The following is a 20,140-nucleotide window of genomic DNA, read 5'->3' as shown; positions in this document are numbered from 1 at the left end:
GGTGATATTTGCAAGCTGTCTGGCAACTCTGTGATGTTGTAAGAGGTTACTGTCCCCATAGCAGAAGCAGCAGAAATCACTGGGCATTCTGCTTGTGCTGTCCTCAGGGACAGCTGAGGAGCAAGCACCATTCACCTTGTATCTGCTGCTGTAAAGTGGTAATATCTGGTGGAAGACTGGGTAGGAGAGTTGTGGGGAAAAGGCTTTACAGTGGATTAATCCAACAATTTATTTATTTAATATAAACTTTGCCTGTCTATTTAAGTTGGTCTGGTGCAAGTCTTTTGCTTTACATTCTGAAGAGCTGACAAGCACGCGTTGAAAGTTTTATATTAATTACTCGTGTCCATACTTGAACTCTTCTCTGGAAACATACAAGACTATTCTACTTGTTTGTAGGTTCTGTTCCTTTTCAGACTGATTTGGTAGTTCAAAGCCAGCCTTGTTCTACTCTTCAGTTTTTATCTAACTCTACCAAGTATTTCTTTCACTCAAATTTAATCCACATTTATTTTTGTGTTACGTTGCCAGGAATATCTTTATATGATTAGAAATGGTTGCACTTAACAGTTGGTTTCTTCCAAAGAGGGATACTATGTACTTGAAATAGTTTGGACTGCTATTTATTTTGGTATACGAGTAGCTTCTTCAGTAAGCAATTATCAAGTCCTTCACAAGTTAGAAATGTTACTGTCAAGATCTTAGAGCTTAAAACCATCAGTTTGTATGCTTGAGTTCATAAAACATTTGTTTGTGAAATCTGCAGTTCTGGAATACTTATTATGTGGGCAGTGTGGGGGATAATAAATCATGAGATACTGAGAGTAGTTTAAAGTAACATTTTTGCTGACCTGTTATTTATAGTCAAATTACAAAAATACTTTTTAAAATTATTTTTGAATACAGACATGCTCCATTTAGAAAGCAAATGAGTATTAAACCTGCTTATAATGATGTTTGCTAAAATTTCACATAGTTGTCTTAATATTTTGAGTAAGTTATTGTGTAATTGGCCCGATAGCAGCTTGGAGAGCCAAACACTGCTTTAGCTGTCTCTTAGATTTGAGTGTTGGTAGCCCTACTCAGTTCATTCAGAATGCTATACGTGCAATTGGTCTGTTAAATACTTTTTTTTAAAAGATATTTCCACACAAAGAAACCTCATTTTTTTTCTCTCCCCTCTGTTTCCAAAGCTGAAAGTTGGCTTCAAAAGAAAAATGACAATTTAGTGTCTATATAGTAGGGTTTATGCACGAAACGTGGTTCCGTTTCCTATGTTCAGTTGTTCTGATGGAGGTGGACATACTTTGTTTCCACACTGTCAGTTTGCATAATGAAGCATAAGGATCTATCTGCCTTCTGGCAAACAGGTATAATAAGAGTACTAGACATAGGTGATGTACTGGATTATGTCAATAAAAGCTCTGAAGACAACTCTGTGCTTTAAACGGGATTTTCATAGGATATGTGTTGCCCTCTGACTTGTCTTACTGAGGAGCTCCTATGATGTATTACAGAGGACACCAAGTGCGCAAGAGAGATGAAAATACTCATCAGTTCCTAAAGCCTTCTTTTGTCAAAGTGGAGATGACCTGACAGTTAACATACTTTCATTCAAAACCAAGCAAACAAAAAATCCCCACCATTCTTTCAAGTTTGGAACTGATAGACTGCTGCTTTTCTAGTCAGAGCAGCACTGCCATCTCCTTTTATCAATCATTTTCTCTTATATTATTACTATTCTAATAATATTTTTATATTACTGTCTGAACCAATAAGGCTCTCAGTGTTAAACTTATTGGCAATAGTGAAGCTGAAATCAAATATGCCAGTACCAGAAGTGATAAATAGTATCCTTTACTAGATGATTGAGGAATATACATTCAAGTTTGTCTAAATTTGGATAGGGTTTCATTGTGACAGTATGGCCATCTCTGACATTTTATGTGCAGCTGTCACATGCAATATTTAATTCTTCTTGCTCCTGTGTAATACTTCCCACAACAGTTCTCATTTTGCTGTACAGAACACACTGAGATAAAGGAAAGGATATTTTATATCAGTGCAGCTCTGCATCTATCTGAAAGCCTGGCTGAGCTCTGCTTTCTGGAATGCAAAAATAGCGAATCTCCTTTCAGTATGGGACAGTGAGTAAGGTGTCATTTTCTGACATATTTTAGAAAGGTCATTAGTAAAACTGCAGGCAATTTAGCATGAAGCTTTTAAAAAAAAAAAACAAAAAAACAAAACTCCACACCCAAGATAAAAACAAGAACAGCAGGAAAACAAACAAACAAAAAACACTATTTCTATTTTACGGTAAAGTAGGAGAGTGCATTTTCCAAGAGCTCATTATTAATGTTAGGTGCTTTGTAGTAAGTTGCTTAATTTTTTTTCATATGTATTATGGGTGTTTGTGGTTATGTCTTGAGGTTACAGTCTGTCTTGGGACCAGTACTGTTTAATGTCTTTATTAGAGACTTAGACCATGGGTTTGAGTGCACCCTCAGCAAGTTTTCAGATGACACCAAGCTGAGAGGGGCAGTTGATACACCAGAAGGAAGGGATGCCATCCAAAGGGACCTGGATAAGCTCGAGAAGTGGGCCCACGTGAACTGCATGAGGTTCAACAAGGCAAAGTGCAAGGTGCTGCACCTGGGTCGGGGCAATCCCAGACATGAGCACAGACTGGGAGAAGACCTCATTGAGATGAGGATTTGGCGGTTCTGGTTGGCAAAAAGCTCAACATAAGCCAGCAGTGTGCGCTTGCAGCCCAGAAGGCCAACTACATCTTGGGCTGCATCAACGGAGGCGTGGCCACTAGGTCGAGGGAGGTGATTGTTCCCCTCTGCTCTGCCCTTGTGAGGCCCCACCTGGAGCCATGCATCCAGGTCTGGGGCCCCCAGTACAAGGAAGGATGTGGACCTGTTAGAGCAAGTCCAGAGGAGGGCTACAAAGATGCTCAAAGGCCTGGAGCACCTCTCCTGTGAAGAAAGGCTGAGAGAGCTGGGGCTGTTCAGCCTGGAGAGGAGAAGGCTCTGGGGAGACCTCACTGTGGCCTTTCACTACTTAAAGTGGGCGTATAAAAAGGGTGGAGAGGAACTCTATACTTGGGTAGATAATGACAGAACAAGGGGAATGTTTTTAAACTTAGAAGGAAGATTTAGGTTAGATGTTAGAAGGGAATTCTTCACTCGCTGGGAGGTGAGGCACTGGCACAGGCTACCCAGAGAAGCTGTGGATGCCCCATCCCTGGAGGTGTTCAAGGCCAGGTTTGATGCAGCCCTGGGCAACCTGGTCTAGTGGGGGTTGTTCCTGCTCATGGCAGGGGGTTGGAACTAGGTGGTCTTTAGGGTCCCTTCTAATCCAAGCCATTCTATGATTCTATGTTATTTAATGGGCTTTTACAAGAACTCTAGGTATTTGGTACAATTTGATGCTGACACTGTAGAGAAAGAAGGGTAATCAACTTGAGAAAAACTGAGTAGAAGGCGTTATAAAATAACTTATGATTTTATGACCGGTCCTGACAGTGAGCTGCTCAGTTAATCAAATATGATAAATTTTTAACAGAAAGCATTTCACAAGGTAATGTAATTTAAATGCTGTAGTAACATTTATCTCCAAAATTTTTCTTGAATACAGAGATATAAAAGGGAGATTTGCTTTTTTCACATGATCTGAATAAAGGTATTAAACCAAAGCGAAACAAAAATCAGTTTTATTCATGAAATTAAACCATTGACACCTATTTGTGCTGAAGTGCACAATTAATTATTTATAGATTAAGTATTAATTTAGTTTATAAATGCTTCCGGTGTCACAGTAACGAATAACTTTCATAATTGTATCTTTGCGAGTGTAACGTTGGTTAAGAGGCCTTGTCTTCTAGTTGGTAGCTGTTACAAGTGTTGATGTTGTCATGATGCCCCCTGGTTCTTGGAAGGTATGCATCAATTTTTGCCTACTCCAATAAAACTACTGTTCCTGAATCTGTCTTGTTGTCAAAATGTGTGGTATTTATCAGTAACTTGTGGAGGTTAGTGTTTGTTGTTCTTGCCTACATTTCTGTAAAGTGCTGTTTTCTGTTTACATGAATATCCTGGTACTGAACTTCTGTGGCAGTTCAGAATCTGAGAACTGTTGCTACTCTTTATAGAGTAGTATGTATGTCAAAACCAAGCCTTTTACATGGACATTAGAAGTTTGTGTAGTGATAGGGCAAGGGGGAATGGTTTTAAACTAAAAGAGGGAATATTTAGATTAGACATAAGGAGGAAATTCTTTACTATGAGGGTGGTGCGTCATTGGACCAGGTTGCACAGAGAAGCTGTGGATGCCCCATCCCTGGAAATGTTCACTGTCAGGTTGGATGGGGCTTTGGGCAACCTGGTCTGGTGGGAGGTGTCCCTGCCTGTGGCAGAAGGGTTGGACTGGATGAATTCTAAAGTTCCTTTCCAACCCAAACCATTCTATGATTCTGTAACCTCAGCCTAGTGGCAGGGGCAGAGTGAGGAAACCTTGGTGCTGTGCATGCACTTTTCAGCAATAGTTAAAATGTTGGTGTGCTAGCAACACTGTTTTAACCGCAAATCTGAAGTACAGCACTATCTGGGCTGTTATGTCTCTATCCCAGACAGACCCAGTAGCTCAGTACAGCAGCTCAGAATGTGGCTTACTTTCATTTCATCAAGAGCTCACTGCTGACTGTTCAGGTCATTGATTCGGCAGTCATTTTGTGTAAGCCAGTTCCCAAACCCATTAATCTCATGCCTGTATTGTTGAATGGGTTATTCTGTGCCATGTGCAGGAATTTGCATTTTAGTGTCTCGAGGTTCCTGTCTGCTCTAGTTTGTTGAGGACCCTCTGAGTAACACCTTTGTTCTCCCAACACTTTGACTACTTCCTGACCTCCAAGCCTGATGTTGCCTGCAGACATGTTGCAGGAGCATTCCATCCTGGTTTTAAGGTCATTGATGAACATGTTAAACAGTGTTAACCCAGTGTCAGCTTCTGAAGATTCTCTTCTGTAACTGACTTCCAGTTAGATTTTAAATGATTGATCACTAGCCTTTAGGTATGGCTGTCTATACAGGTTTTCAGACACCTCGACATCAATATTTATCCAATTTGGTATAAGGATACTATGGTAGATGGCATTGGAATCCCTACTGGAGACAAAATAAATAAGATCCTTTGGTGTTTTACTTCCACAGAACCAGCTGTTTCCCTATAAAAAAGTTATCAAGTTAGTTGCACACAGTTTGCCCTTGATAAATCCTTCCTAGTGTTTCCTAGGTAGCTTATTGTCCTCTTTGGACCTGGAAGTGACTTCCAGGAATATTTGCTGTATCATTTGTCTGAGGAACGAGGTAAGGCTGATTGGCTTTATAGTTTCTCAGAGTTCCCTTTTAGCCTTTTTCTTTTTTTTTTTTTTTTTGAACATGAATACAGCCTTTACTAGTGATTCCCTTTGGTCACAGTGACCTTCAAAGATGTTAGAAATTCCTTTGGTCATATTGGAACTGGACAACTGGTGATCTGTTTGCATTACAGAAACTTTTCAGAGTTGAGTGATTTCTTGTTAAAATGTCTTGATTTTGAAAACTTCCAGCTGGAAGCACATTTTGAACTACTGAAGTTCTTTACATTGGTTAGGTACTTGAAATGTAGAAACTTACTTTAAATGCCTTGTCAAAGATGAGTAGAAGTCTAATGAATTTTCTCACATTTTTCAGGAGCTGGTGAGTCAGGGAAAAGCACAATCGTCAAACAAATGAAGTAAGTATGGTAAAATATATTTATAGAGAATTTTTTTTTTCTTACTTGAATAGAGAATTTATTTATTTTCCTTCCATAGGATTATCCATGAAGCTGGTTATTCAGAAGAAGAATGTAAACAGTACAAAGCTGTTGTCTACAGTAACACCATTCAGTCCATTATTGCTATCATTAGAGCAATGGGGAGGTTGAAGATAGACTTTGGTGATCCAACCAGGGCTGTGAGTATTGAAGTACACATGCACATATAAAGCGGAAATATCCATTCATTTTCAGTTTTTGTCCATTGTTATTTCCTGGAAAAAATCTCTTCCTATCTAAAAATCTTTGTAGGTTAGAAGGTTTGATAAAAATGAATGTCATTTAGTTTTCTATCACGGCACAGTGCTCTACAGAGCAATCAGCTCTTCATTGATTCAGAACAACTATTTGGTTTAGATACAGTTCTCCAAATTGTATCTAAATTGGGAGAACTAAACACCTGAGTCTTAGGGCTCTTTTGAAAAAAACAACAAGCTGTGTAGTCATACTTCTTAGTAGGCAGGTAGGCATCTAGCTGTTCTCTGCACTTCTCTATTGACTCGTAGGCACAGTAGTGCCTAAAACATTCCCACCTCTGGACTGAATCCCGTTTCATACTGATTTCCAATGTGGATAACTTTATTGTACTCTAAGTCACAGGCATAGCCCTGCTGCTGGTATCCATTCTTTTCATCATACCGCATGGATTAGGAATTTTTCCCAAGAAATCAGAGATCTTTTTCTAGGCTTTCCTGTGCATTTTGAATCCAATTTCATCCACTTACTGGAGATAGTCTTCAGAACTGATCCTTTTTGCTTATCATCTTCTCAAATCCTAACCCTGTACTCTTACCTGTGGTGAATCTGTTTGTGTCCCTGTCTGGCCAGGGGTATAGATGCTCTAAATCTCTCTATAAAATGCTTCCTTAATTGTTTTTGCTTGTGCACTGTTTGCAGGAGTCCATTCTGTGCTGCAGTGCTGAAATGTATCACCAAAGTTCCTAATCTGAACAGCACTGTAATTTAATTCAGGATTTGTGGCTTTATTTTCTTTGCATAGACGTTAATGAGAGAATAGGGAGTGCCAACCAGTGCAGGTTTTGAAGCACAAACTAGCCAGATAGCAGCTATCTTGCAGGAGGGTTGGAGGAAGAAATTTTGCTCTTAATGCATTGAAATAAATATGTAAGGTAGTTGGAGGGATATCTTGTCATAATTTAGTTCTTTTCATTGTGTTAATATTGAATTACAGTTGGGGGGGGAGTCTTGAAAAATAAGAAATAGTATGCAGATGCTTCATTCTTGATAAAGTCTTGTGTTCAAAATCTTACTGATGGCTTAAAAAAGAGCGTGACCTCAATAACCGTGCTTGATGCATTGGGTATGCTTGTCATAAAGACAAACATTACGTTAAGTGGGTATTGAAGTTGTAAATGAAATCTTAAGTCTGTTTGGTAGTCATATGTAAATTATTAGACAATTTTCCTTTATGTAAATTATTAGACAATTTTAAGTCTTTCGTCATTTTTAGTTTATGTACATATGTTAATTCCACCTGAAAGCTGCTTAACTGTAAATGTAACTAGTAAAAGCTTTGTGTTGTTTTGTTATTCCTCTCTAGCATTGTTCTCATGTTTTCTGTTGTGTCTTGAGACCAAAGTTTGCCAGGGCAGGAGTGGTATCTTAGTGCATGTTAGTTCAGTATTTGTTTGATGAAGTCCTATCTGGAGTCTGGCAGCTAACGTTTGGAAAACGCAGATGGTAGATTCCTGTTACTAAATACGTGTTAAAAGAAAACAGAGTGAAGAGTGAGTTTAGGTGTGATCAGCTAAAGTAACTAGCAAGATTTTGAAAGCTGTGTATGGTATCAACTTGAAATAATCTGTTTGTCAACTTCAGAAAACGACATAAGTGATAATGCAAACTTTTGTCAGGGATGGTTGTGAAATAACTGTCTATCCCCTAGCACCTAGGCAGGTCTAGGTGATCTGCGTTCTTTTTACAGAGCAACACTGCTGTTGAAAGTCAGTATTAGACTTGAATGGAAGCAGCCTTGTTGCAGTATGATTAAAGGAAATTTTCTGTCATTGGTTAATAATGAAAATAGGACTCAGCTGTTACATCCTACATCATTTATGGTATCTAGTACTTGCCATGATTAGAAAAGGGATATGAGGGTAACAAATAACACTTCTTATTTTAATGGTTGGGCTTTTGGAAATAGAAACTAATTCTCTTCCTGCTCCCTCTTCCACCCTCGCAATAAAAAAAAAAAAAAGCCACAATATTAGAGAATGTAGAGACAGAACTTACAGAGCTATTTGAAACAGAGTAAGTTTTGCATGTAAAGTCAGACCATGGCAGGTGTGAAATGACATTTTAATAGTTCATGACAAGACTGGCTGACGGTTTCCAGTTTCTATCATGTATTGTAATATATTGGCTTTTCCTTCAAGATCTGTGGTTTCTATCAGTTGTAGATCCTTGACATTTTCATCCACAAACAATATTCAAAACCAGAATTGTCATTGAAGTTTCTTTTATGCGGGCATATTGTTGAAGCTACAGTCAGTGAGATCTGACTATCCTACTCTTTGATCTTTAATACTCTTTCGTTTTATGCAATTATTATTGCAATCCACTGAACTCTTATTAGCAATTTTTCTTGTGGATGTACAAGTAATCAGTATTCTGTTCATTTTTTGACAAATGTCCATTTTTAGAATTGTAGCTTTCACAAGACTTAGGTCTTAGTTACCTGTTGTTTATATGTATAACTACTTGTTTATACACACAGATAGGTATAAATGTCTTCAAGTCTACCTTGAGTTGACTGAACAGCAAGCTTTTTGTTTCCAGGCTGTGAATATCAGTGTTACTCAATCTATCTGCAAACAATTTCCCTGTTAGCTGTCATAAAATCATTGACTATTTAAGCCTACAGCAGGCAATCTCTTTAGAATAACCATTAGTTTCTATGTTTATCCTGAAAATGTTATTCCTCACAGCTTATTGTTTGAACAGCAAAGGTGATAGAAACTGTTTTTTTCTACAGATTTGCATCAGTATCTATACTTGCTATTCTGTGAGAATAACTTTACATGTTGCATTTTTAATTCTCTTCTTTCTTGAAATTCTTTAAGTTCCCAGCTGCTTTACCTAAACCCCTCTCTTTTCACCTTTCTCCTTTTTCGTCTGTTCTTTCTTTTATTTATTAGACAAACAGTACATGCCGTGGGTAGTAGTTACAGGCCACAAGTATGCTGATTTTGCTGGCCGGCACACCTTGGCAATAGATCACATACAAACTGTAACTACAGTCAAGAAGCTACTCCTATGAAAATATTAATGTGGATATGTTTTTCCTCTACCCAGCTGCTGTCTTCTTTTTCCAGTATCTTACAGATCTAACATTTTTAGTCTCTTTCCTCAGTCAGAATTGGATAAATTAGACAACTATTCAAATTCTGTTAAAGGAGACTGCTGGATTGATATCCTGTACTCCAGTAGCCTCATTTTCAGAGGCAGTCATTATATGAATGCACAAATTGCTGTTTTTCTTAAAAACAAACCAAAATATGTGACCAAACAAACAAAAAACCCACTTGATTTCTTGACATGGAGTTACGAAGAAAACTTGGTGTATGTTGATGGATATGTGTAACTGATTTATCTGGAAAAGTTTTAAGTATATTTCTCTTTACTAATGAATATTTGTCAATTCCAAACAAATCTTTTGAAGTTTACACGATTAATGTGTATTCTGCAGTCAATATACATCTGCATATCCAAAGGTTCTAATATGCATTGTAACTGTTCTATTCAGTTTGTGGCATATGCTAAGCAAATAAGGTCAACGTTAGACTTCAGCACAACATATGTTACTACTTCCATTTATAGAAGTTCATTTCAAGTGACAAACTGGTCAGAAGTTTTGTCAGCTTATGTGAAATTGAGTGGCCTTGTCTTTTTATGTTGTTGAAAAAAGGTGGGAAGTCATATTCTATGTAGAAAACTAATTGTTTTCTTTCACATTTTTTGTTTGGTTACATTAATGTATAGTGGGTTAAGTAACCTACTCCTTTGCTGAATGTGTAATCCTTAATCCTGAGTGAGAGGAGAAAGTAGTATACCTTTGTTATATTTCTTAATGTTTGTCTCTCCATTTTCTGTTTGCACATTAAAGGATGATGCTCGTCAACTCTTTGTGTTAGCTGGAGCAGCAGAAGAAGGATTTATGACTGCAGAGCTTGCTGGCGTTATCAAAAGACTGTGGAAAGACAGTGGAGTACAAGCTTGTTTCAACAGATCTAGAGAATACCAGCTTAATGACTCTGCTGCCTAGTAAGTACTTTGTGACAGACAATACTTCTGTTTTCAAGTAGTAGTTAAAGGAATAAAAAAGAAGTCTAACCTTTGAGTAATTCTGTTCCCATACAAACAGAAATTTAGAAGTACCTAGACAAAGATTTTGTCTGCTTGGGTCAGAATGGTGCACATAACTTTTGCAAATGGAGAGGAGGAGGTGTGGTATAACTGAATTTAAATCATTTGGAGGATGACTTACCTCCGCTGTTTAGTTTTTTTTTTTAATAAATTCTTCTCAAATTTCATAAGAAAGCTGGTCTTTTAATCATATTATTTTGTCCTGAAAATTGCTAACTTCTGGTTACAGTAAAGGGAAAACTTAATATCTTGTCTATCGCTATGCAAAAAGCACTAGTAAGATTTGTATTGTTATGAGAAACTTCACACTTCTTGGTGTGCATCACAATATTAATACTAATTATTAGTGACTGGAGTTTAATATTGTAAAAAATGTGTAATTAGAAATTCCCGATATGAAGTTATATCGGTCATATATTTAGCATTGTTTAAAAATATTTATTAATTCTGGCCAACATACTGGGTTGTCCTTTTCACACCTGTTATCAGTTCCAGAGTAATTAGTTTTTGCTTTATACTTCAAAGAAAATTGTAGTTCACTAGGAGGTTACAAAAATGAAAGTCTTCTTCTAGTTAATACAAATAAAATTGGTAAATGTGGAACCATGTTTACATCCTGGGATTTCATAATAATTGTTTTTATTGGGGTCAATTGTATATGTTTTCTTCTAGGATGAAAGTGTATCTAAAACTTCAAAAGAAATTAGCAGGAAAATAATCTGTGTCTTATCTTTTCTGTCTTACCTCAGAGACAGCTGTTCATATAAAAGTCAGGTACAATGTAATGAATAGACCTAGGACTTCTGTGATTCTTTGCAATTATCTGATTACTATTTTAGGAATAACTGAAAGCAGTGTTTATTTTTACCTTCAGTTACTTGAATGACTTGGACAGGATAGCACAAACCAGCTACATTCCAACCCAGCAGGATGTTCTCAGGACTAGAGTGAAAACTACAGGAATAGTGGAAACTCACTTTACTTTCAAAGATCTTCACTTTAAGTATGTAAATTTATTATATTGCATGTCTATCTGTCTGTTACGGCTTCTGTAAAGTTCTTGTGGATACACTTTCAGTAATGCAATTTAGCAAATTTTGCATAGCCACAATTTTGATTATTTTTCTCTTAGTTGAAAAACTTCTTCATGCTTGGCTCAATTTTCTGAAGGCAAATGGGAGTCATTTGAAATCCTATCATAACTCATAATAAATATGGAGATATTAAGTAATAAATTCTTTGTTTATATTGGGAGCTTTTTGTAAAGATACTTTCTATGTAAATCAAATCTCATAATACTCAATATTGTATTGCATTAATATGTAGCTGTTCTATCAGATTTTTCCATTTAAATTCCGTTGTAGAACTGGAGGCTTGTAAACATTTGTTGCTCTTGTTAAAAAAAAAAACACAAAAAAACTCCATTGTCATGGAGAGCTGAATTCAAAACTGAATGGTAGTTTTTTAAGGTAGTACTTTAGTGATGAAAGACCGTGATTTATGTTCCCTGTGATGCGAGGTTTACAAAATAATATTAATGCTCTGAACATTTTATGTCCTGAGACATCCATGATGAAAGCAAAGGATAATATAAATGTAATACTATTGTAACTACTCCTTATTAGCAAGAATGAAGAGAAATTTCAGTAAAAATTGTATTGTATGTACATTTTAGATTGTGTAGGCATAGTTGTCAGAACATCTATACAGTAAATTTGTTCAGCATTGTCATGGAAAATGCTGTTTTTCATGTAATTGCTTAGTAAGTGTTGTAATATTGATGCTTCAGGATCACCAGTACTGTGGAAAATATATTTTGTTTCTTAATTTTAGGTGTTTAAGTGTACACATTTTTTTTTCCTCCATAAAATAATAGCTCTTAAAGTGTTCTGAGGAATCCTTTTTTTCTTATTTTTAAGTTCTTAAGGAGTAATCTTGGAAATGTTTTTGACAATGCATTATTTTTGGAACATTTTAAATGGGCAATAAGAATGAGGATTATCACCTGCATAACATTATACCTAAGCAGAAGAGCTTGTTAGAGGTTATAATATTTCCAACAGATTTTGATAAGAAAGACAAGCCTTTTTTTCTTTTAATGTTTTCTTCTCTACTTTATATACTTTTTAATAGAAATCTAGTGACTCAGAACAATTTAAGATTTCTAAAAATGACAAGTTGCACCTGATGGGGTTCAATTAATCTTATGTGGTACACTAAATCAGTTGGTTTTCTATGTTTGTACCCCATACCTCCTCTTACAACCTGGGGAAAATAGGAAAGTGAGATGATCAAAGATGCATTCAGTTTTAATAAAAGTGAGACTTTCCAGATATATATCTTATCTTTTTTTGGTAACCACTCACCCTACCTTAAAGTATTAGTAAATAAGAAGTCTTCTGCAAGGTTGGGGCTTGGAGGGAGAAAACAAACAACTTGTATAACCTTAACAAACTCAAAAATCACAATAAATAACTGGTATCCTTTTGATCTATGTCACATTTTTTACGTTTTGTATGGGTACTGGAATCATATTCTCAGATTAAATAACCTGAAAGAAGCAGAACATGTCAAATTTGGCAACACTAGTTACAAAAAAACAATGTACTAATGAAATACCTTGCACAAGCCCTTAAATTTGCACAGTTGCTAATAAACCCTTTAGAAAGCTACCTATATAGCTAAATAACATAGATTAGTAGGGTGATGACTGGAGAAGCATCTTTAGTGCTTTACATTTAGTTCAGTGAATTAATTTGTCTTAATATGGCATAGCCACCTTGCAATCTCACTGGAAATGTTTTCTTTCTTTAAGTAAATGAAATGGAAAGTCAATAAAGCATTTCTTTAATGACGACATTCTTTAGATAAGGGAGGTAGATTTGGCTGTTACAAACTTTCTTTCAGCACTGCCTTGTGTTTCTTGTAGTTCATTGCAGACAAATTTATCTTGAATAAACAATACATGATTCTTTTGAGTAGCTGAACCATTGACTGCAGTATGAGTTCCTAGTACCTGAGGCAAAGAATGGGCTTGCACACAACACTCACATTAGGAGGAGAAATCTGTAAAGCATTTGAGCTTCTCATTCTTTAAAACTTTTAAATTTGTCTGCAGATTAGGCAGCTGCTGTCAGTGTTTGTGTGCTGGGACTGTGACCTAACAATCTGTATATACAGACTTCTAATGGAGTAGATGCACGGCTTAGGAGCTTTGAGACCACTCTGTTTGGAATGGCTAATTATTTGGAAAGATACTGCAACCTTATCTTTTTTTGAAGAATTTTGTGTGCCAAATAATTCTTCTGTGCCTGTCTTTCTCTGTACTGACATAATATGTAGAAGAACCCTCACGACAAAAGCCGAACCATCAGGCTCTTACTGCTTTCTGTTGAGATGTTCACTGTCAAACTGGTGCCAAAACTTCACCTAGCACTAAGTTTTAGCATATAAAAAAATCAAAGATGAGTGCAAAAAGGTGTTTTGTGTAAAGAACTGGACATTTCAGTGCGCTGTTAGAAAGACAACCCCAAAAACAGACATCATTGGTAAAATAATGCCACTGGTGAAGAGTCTATTCTGAACTGAAACAAAGATTTCTGGCTAAAATCAGCATCTTACGCTGATTTTGCCCATATATTATATGGGCATATAATATATTATGCCCATATAAACTGAAAATTACACTTCTTTTATCTTCTGGAAGTCTTCAGTCTTATGCATTTTCCCTCACTTCCCAGAATCCATGCTGGCAGTGTAGTCTGCACGAGTCAAAATGATGGTTGGCATAAGGACCATGAAATACCATTTCCTTGTAACTAGGAGGAAAAATTCAATTTTTGCATAATAGAGTATTTGCTAAGCAAGCTAGAGAAGTCACACGGTGACCTTTTCACATTGTTTTGAAGCTGGAAGTAATCGCAAGAATTTGAAACAAGACTTCTCATTCTGTGACAGGAAAGAGACAGGTGATAAAGTCTGTATTCTGTCTTACCTGAGAAGATTCAGCTATATACATTTGTTTCAGGACAGCACTGTTATCCTCTTTTTGATGAAGTTATTTATTTATTTATTGGTTTAGTTCGTTATGTCTGGCTTGAAAAACACTTGAAGTACATAATGATATGAAAAGTTCAGCGTAGCTCAGAACAGTTAGGAAATGGCCATTAAAGTATGTAGATAGCAGAGAAAAGCAAATTGTTTTATACAGTGGTAATTTGGTGATCATCTGCTGCTAAGTTCTGGAGTATATGGTCTTTTTCTTTTACTCTATTTCAGTAAAGCTGAGAATTCAAAAAAAAAAAAAAAAAACACCTTTATAGCTCAGTTTTTCCACCTAACTGCATTTCCAAAAAGTGTCTTTATTAGCGGGAAAATTATCATTATTCCTTATTATTTGATGCCTATTTTGTCTTTTAAGAAGAGCATTTTAAAAATTGTTGTCTCTCTTAAAAAAATTAAAATTCTCTTTAAATGTGGTCAGCTGAAAAAATCAAGTTGAAATTTATTTTATTAGAGATGAGTTGAAAATCATCAATTTTTAGAGTTTCTAGGTTAAATCTGAAAAAATGAGAAATATATTTTATATTTAGATTTGGATTCAGAATACTGAGATAACAAAAATAAAGTGTTATTTGTGTCTAACTTTCTTAGTGTAGCATTTTTCTCCTGATCACTGAAACAGACAGCTCTGCTCTTGGATGTAAAGAATTTTATATTCTTGACCTTTTATTACTTAAGACTTTTCATTCATTTGGGAGAAAGTTTGAAAAACTTTCATGTAGTTTGCACTTAGTTAAGTTAACATTGTGTATTTTTATTTTATAGATTACAATTAACTTCATTAATAAAATTATTTGTAATTGTACAAATTATTTATAAATAAGCAGTTTTATATACCTTTCAAGTCACTTTCTCATGTCTTGTGAAATGTATAGTAAAACTTTTTAAGTTTTTTTTTTAAGGTTGTTTTATGCTGAGATGTTAAATTGAAATAAATGTTGCAGATTTTATGTGGTTTTTCAAAATTCTTTGATCAAGCTTGCACAGCTGATGATTTCAGAGGTTATCACTTAACATTCAGAAAGCTGGAAATTCCAAAGTTCATTTCCTGCTTTGTACTTCTGTTTTACAGAATGTTTGATGTTGGAGGCCAAAGATCAGAGCGGAAGAAGTGGATTCATTGTTTTGAGGGTGTTACGGCAATTATTTTTTGTGTGGCATTAAGTGATTATGACTTGGTTTTGGCTGAAGATGAGGAAATGGCAAGTACCTTGGTGTTGAAGAAAAGAATAATTGTTACATAGAAACTGGATAAGTTTGAAAGGAAAGATCAATATCTCTTACAGTAATACTCCTTTATAATATATAGACTTTGTGTGAAAGGTTTCAGAGAAATGGTGATAGAGTGTGTGCTTTCAAGTTTCAAAAATACTTCCTCATATTCTCAGGCGTACTTTGAGACAAGTGTTCTTTTCAGTTGCATTTTTTCGTATTCCAAAGGATGCAGAAATTAATGAGGATGTCAATAATACATATCCTAGTCTTTTTAAAGATGCTAGCAATATATTATAAGAAGTGGCTTTATCTGTTTCTTCTTTACTACGTTTTATTTCACTTCCTCAGCCTTCATGTTTTTCTTCTTCCTAAATGTTTTACTGAATTCTCTTTCCTTAGTTATAGAAATCTTTCTTTTTCCTTTCCTATGCTTTCTCTTCTTTCAGGATGTGACTCCTCCCACATCAATATGCACAGAGTGTATGCTTTTTATTATCTGGGTAGTTGAAAGTGATGCTAGTCTGTTGTGTGTAAATCATTAACAGACTCCTCGTGTTCTGTAGCCTCTTGCAAAACGCTGTTGGGGGAGGAAAGAAAAGGGAAAAAAAAAAAAAAAAGAAAAAAAAAACACCTTCAAGTCAAATGTTGTCAAAATAGGTCATATCTGCTATCCTGCAACTTAAATGGCTGGAAGCATTGCCAAATTAGTTAGGTGTTGGATAATTTTTCTACAGAGTTATTTTATTTATTTTTTTAAACCCACCAACCTGCTCTTTTAATTCTCTGCTTCTTTGGAACTACTCCTTTCCTTATGCTGGAATCTTGACTACATGCAGAATTTAATTTTCAATTTTCAAAAGATCTAATAAGTGTAAGGCAAATTCAGGTTACTTGGAAACCGTTCTATAATATCCTTACTGCAAAATGTCAAAACACGCTAAAAATTCCTATCATATTAGAAAAAACTTAAGCCTGGAAATGAGAAAAGAAAAATCAAAAAGTAGTTGCTTAAACCCTACTCACAGAATCATTTATGTTGGAAAAAACCTTCAAAATCATTAGGTACATGAAAGTGTTCTGTGGCCTTTCTGTATTTCTCTTGGTAAAATATGGTTCTGCATGCTGGAAATTTAGTTTTACAACTTACCTAGTTAATCTGTGGCTAACAAAAGATACGTATCCTGATTTTACTACTGAAGTCTGATAAAATACAGTAAGATTTTTTTTTGTTTGTGTTTTGTTTTCCAAATTACAGAATCGGATGCATGAAAGCATGAAGTTGTTTGACAGTATCTGCAACAATAAATGGTTCACAGACACTTCTATTATTCTCTTCCTGAACAAGAAAGATCTTTTTGAAGAAAAAATCAAGAGGAGTCCTCTCACTATTTGCTACCCTGAATATGCAGGTATTGGGAATGGGCAGATGTCAAGTAATTTCCTTATTTTTGATGCACAAATTAGGAGGAATTTATTAACTCTAGGTGTCCAAATTATTTCAGTAAAATACAGTTTAGGTTGGTATAATGTTTTTTATGAATCACAAATAAAATAGTGTTGAAGTCAGATTAATCTTTTCAACCAGATGAAATAATGCTGGTCCACTGATAGCATTTACGTTACTGCTGCAGTGCTTGTCAACCTAATCTGTTTAGCCCATTCTTTATTCTGTTGTCCTCCTATCTTTTGTACTTTTTTTTCACCGAGCAGAAATCCCTGAGCATACATGAGAGTTTATTTGAAGGGAGAGTATGTGTACATATTAGAAGTAGTTGGCTTATTCAGGAAATACATAGCAAAAGATTATTTAATGAGTCTTAGACTATTTATGTATCATTTTCATTGTAACTTTAGACTGTTCTATTGTACGGAAAATATTAAATTAGAGTCAAAAAAAAAAAAAAGGCTTAGGAGAAATATATATACTATTTGTTTGTAACTCAATGGACCTTGGGTAGAAATAAACAAACCTGTTAAAAACATAAAAAGTGAAAGTGAAGGAAGCAAAATATCCTAGTCTAGGGAACAGCGTTAATTCAATAATGATTTGTTCCATCTACCACTGCAGTAAATACTCTTCCTGCAGTCCCTAGCCTATAATTGTTAAAAATGTGTCCAAAGGGTTTCCTACACATTTTGTTGTAAAGCAGGGACTGTGAAATTACTTAAATCAGCATACTCCTTTTTAGGTTTAAGTAGCTATTTATTTAAGTTACTATTTGGAAATAACTTCCATCAAAGATATAATATACATCTTGTTCTTCCTGTTTGAAACCTGAGTAATTTTTTCCTTCTAGGATCAAACACTTACGAAGAAGCAGCTGCTTACATTCAATGTCAGTTTGAAGATCTTAACAAGAGAAAAGACACGAAGGAAATCTACACTCACTTCACATGTGCCACAGATACAAAAAATGTGCAGTTTGTTTTCGATGCTGTAACTGATGTCATTATTAAAAATAACCTTAAAGACTGTGGCCTATTCTAGGAACAGAGAAGAGATTGTTAATTGGTAAATTATATGCCTGAAAAAAGGACTTAGGCATTTGGAACATGCCCATGTTGTGTGAAACTTGCATAGATATACTTAATTCTCTATTTTATTTTAGGTTTGAAGAACGACTTCGCACAATTCTAATCTGATTGGTTTCAAGTTGAAAGAAATACAAAATATGTTGTGCTGAATGATAGATCAGTACTGTACTTGCCTGTTTTAACAGCTTTATTTATGTTTGTCTTGTAAATTTAAGTAATTAGGTAACACTGAGATGTCTTTTGACTGTATGTAAACTTGTAGTAATGTATTTGTATAAACGTTGAACGGAATATTTTAGTAACTTGGTGTCCTCTAAAATTTCCATGGTTTATGAAGATACTGTTAGAGGAGACAGACACTTTTTGCCTTTGGATTATTTAAACATCTTGTAAAATTAAATTTTCTTTTCATCTTGAGGGTGCATGCTGCCTTATTACTTTTGTTGGTAATACTGTATATGGCGTTAGCTTTTTTGATATTTAAACAGCCTCATACACCTGCTCACATTTAAAGAAACGTAACCAATAAAACTTGTTTTTTTTGCCTTAAGTTTTGAAAAAATGTTTTTATAAATTTAGGGTAAATAAAATATTTTTAAAACTTAAATCCACAGCTTATGAAATCTGGGTTTGCAGTCTTTGCAGCACAAATGTGGCAACACTGAGAAATTGAATTTAAGGTTCAGCTATTATTGAAGCTCATGGAAATGCAAAAAGGAAGTTGTTAATAATACACTTGTAGAAATAAAAAAAAAAAAGAAACTGTGGTTTTTACTCACTGGAGTGAATGGTCTATAAATAATGCCATTAACAAAGGCAGGACTTCAGAGTAATATGATTTTTTTTTTTATTCTTAAGAATTAAAATTGTGTTCTCCTTTAACTCTTTGCTATCTTCTGGTAATAAAACTAAAACTATTTTGATAATTTAATAACCACAGAAATAGTAAGTTCTCCAACTAGACATGGCACAATGTTTTCATGAATTAAAGCAATTTCCTGTTGCATATAAAAAAGAATCTTCATCATGTTGAGTAAGGTGATTCAGTTACTTTGCAGATACTGATTTTTTTTAAATTTAGTGATATTTAAAGTCTCATATTCTCTTTAAATAATAAGTTAAAGATTATGATTTTCTTCTGGTTGGGCTTTCATTATGTGACTTGCAATCTTAGGTATTTGTCATTCATTGCCTTATGGTTAGTGCCAAAACTGATTTTTATACCTATTTTAAAAGGAATAAGCTTCTATTTGTAAATAAGTTCATGGATGGTTGTCTCAAATGTATGTCATCTAGGAAATACAAACATACCAAACTTGGAAGTATGATTTTCTATACTTGTTTGGAATATTCCAGGCAGCTACAGTACACTGTAAGTTCTTTTAGGATAAGTCTTTGAATCTGTTGCTATTTTTCTATATTATCTTAGCTTGTATGTTCTTAGAAATGTTCAACCAAAATATTCTACTCATTGTTCTGTTATTTAATTTTTAATTGTGCATTTGTTTCATTTAGGCCTCAGCTTAAGTAAAACTGCACTTCTTATTCTTTGATGTTTCCTTTCTTAGGTACAGGATTATTACGTGTGTTTCAAATGAAAGGTTAGAAAGGAATTTCTAATTTATTACTGGAGGTTGTTAAATATATTCATACACTGAGATCTTTCAGCAGTTATGGTAAACAGTCTGTATATCCTGGGCTGCTTTTAATTGTGCTTTACAGTTCTGGATATGTAACTGATTTTAAATCTCATTGAACTACTTTGTGGAAATTGTATTTACACCTACGTTCAAGTTGGTTTTTGTACTTGATGTAAACAAAAATTGGGATTAATCAAATTGCATAAATAAATCTAAATTTTGTGCCTTGCTTGAAAGAAATGTTCTTCCTTAAAGATGCTGATAGAAATATTTCTGCATCCATCCTATAGAGATAACTAGGTAGTAAAAATTCGAAGATACAAAGTCAAAGGTTTTTGCAAGAAACAGAAAAACAATAATGAGCATAAAATCGTCATTTCAGATTAGTTCCTAAATATTTTTCCACTACTGCTGTTCCTAGCAGCTTCAATTTGAGAATT

General features: G+C 34.9%; 1 protein-coding gene across 1 annotated transcript in view; it reads left to right on the top strand.

Moving 5' to 3' along the window:
* GNAI1 (G protein subunit alpha i1) overlaps positions 1 to 19,940 on the top strand; it is a 36,396-nt gene extending 16,456 nt beyond the window's left edge. Inside the window, exons 2-8 of the mRNA XM_080577230.1 lie at positions 5,739 to 5,781; positions 5,861 to 6,002; positions 9,989 to 10,146; positions 11,123 to 11,251; positions 15,383 to 15,512; positions 16,781 to 16,934; positions 17,823 to 19,940. Coding sequence (XP_080433356.1) covers positions 5,739 to 5,781; positions 5,861 to 6,002; positions 9,989 to 10,146; positions 11,123 to 11,251; positions 15,383 to 15,512; positions 16,781 to 16,934; positions 17,823 to 18,013 — 947 coding nt within the window. The 3' untranslated portion in view covers positions 18,014 to 19,940. The remainder of the gene's footprint in view (positions 1 to 5,738; positions 5,782 to 5,860; positions 6,003 to 9,988; positions 10,147 to 11,122; positions 11,252 to 15,382; positions 15,513 to 16,780; positions 16,935 to 17,822) is intronic.
* Positions 19,941 to 20,140: the final 200 nt, after the last annotated feature.

The sequence above is a fragment of the Anser brachyrhynchus genome, assembly GCF_964034855.1.
Source record: "Anser brachyrhynchus genome assembly, chromosome: 1".
NCBI lineage: Eukaryota > Metazoa > Chordata > Aves > Anseriformes > Anatidae > Anser > Anser brachyrhynchus.
The sequence above is the reverse complement of the archived record's forward strand: the minus strand, read 5'-3'. Positions and strand labels throughout refer to the sequence as shown.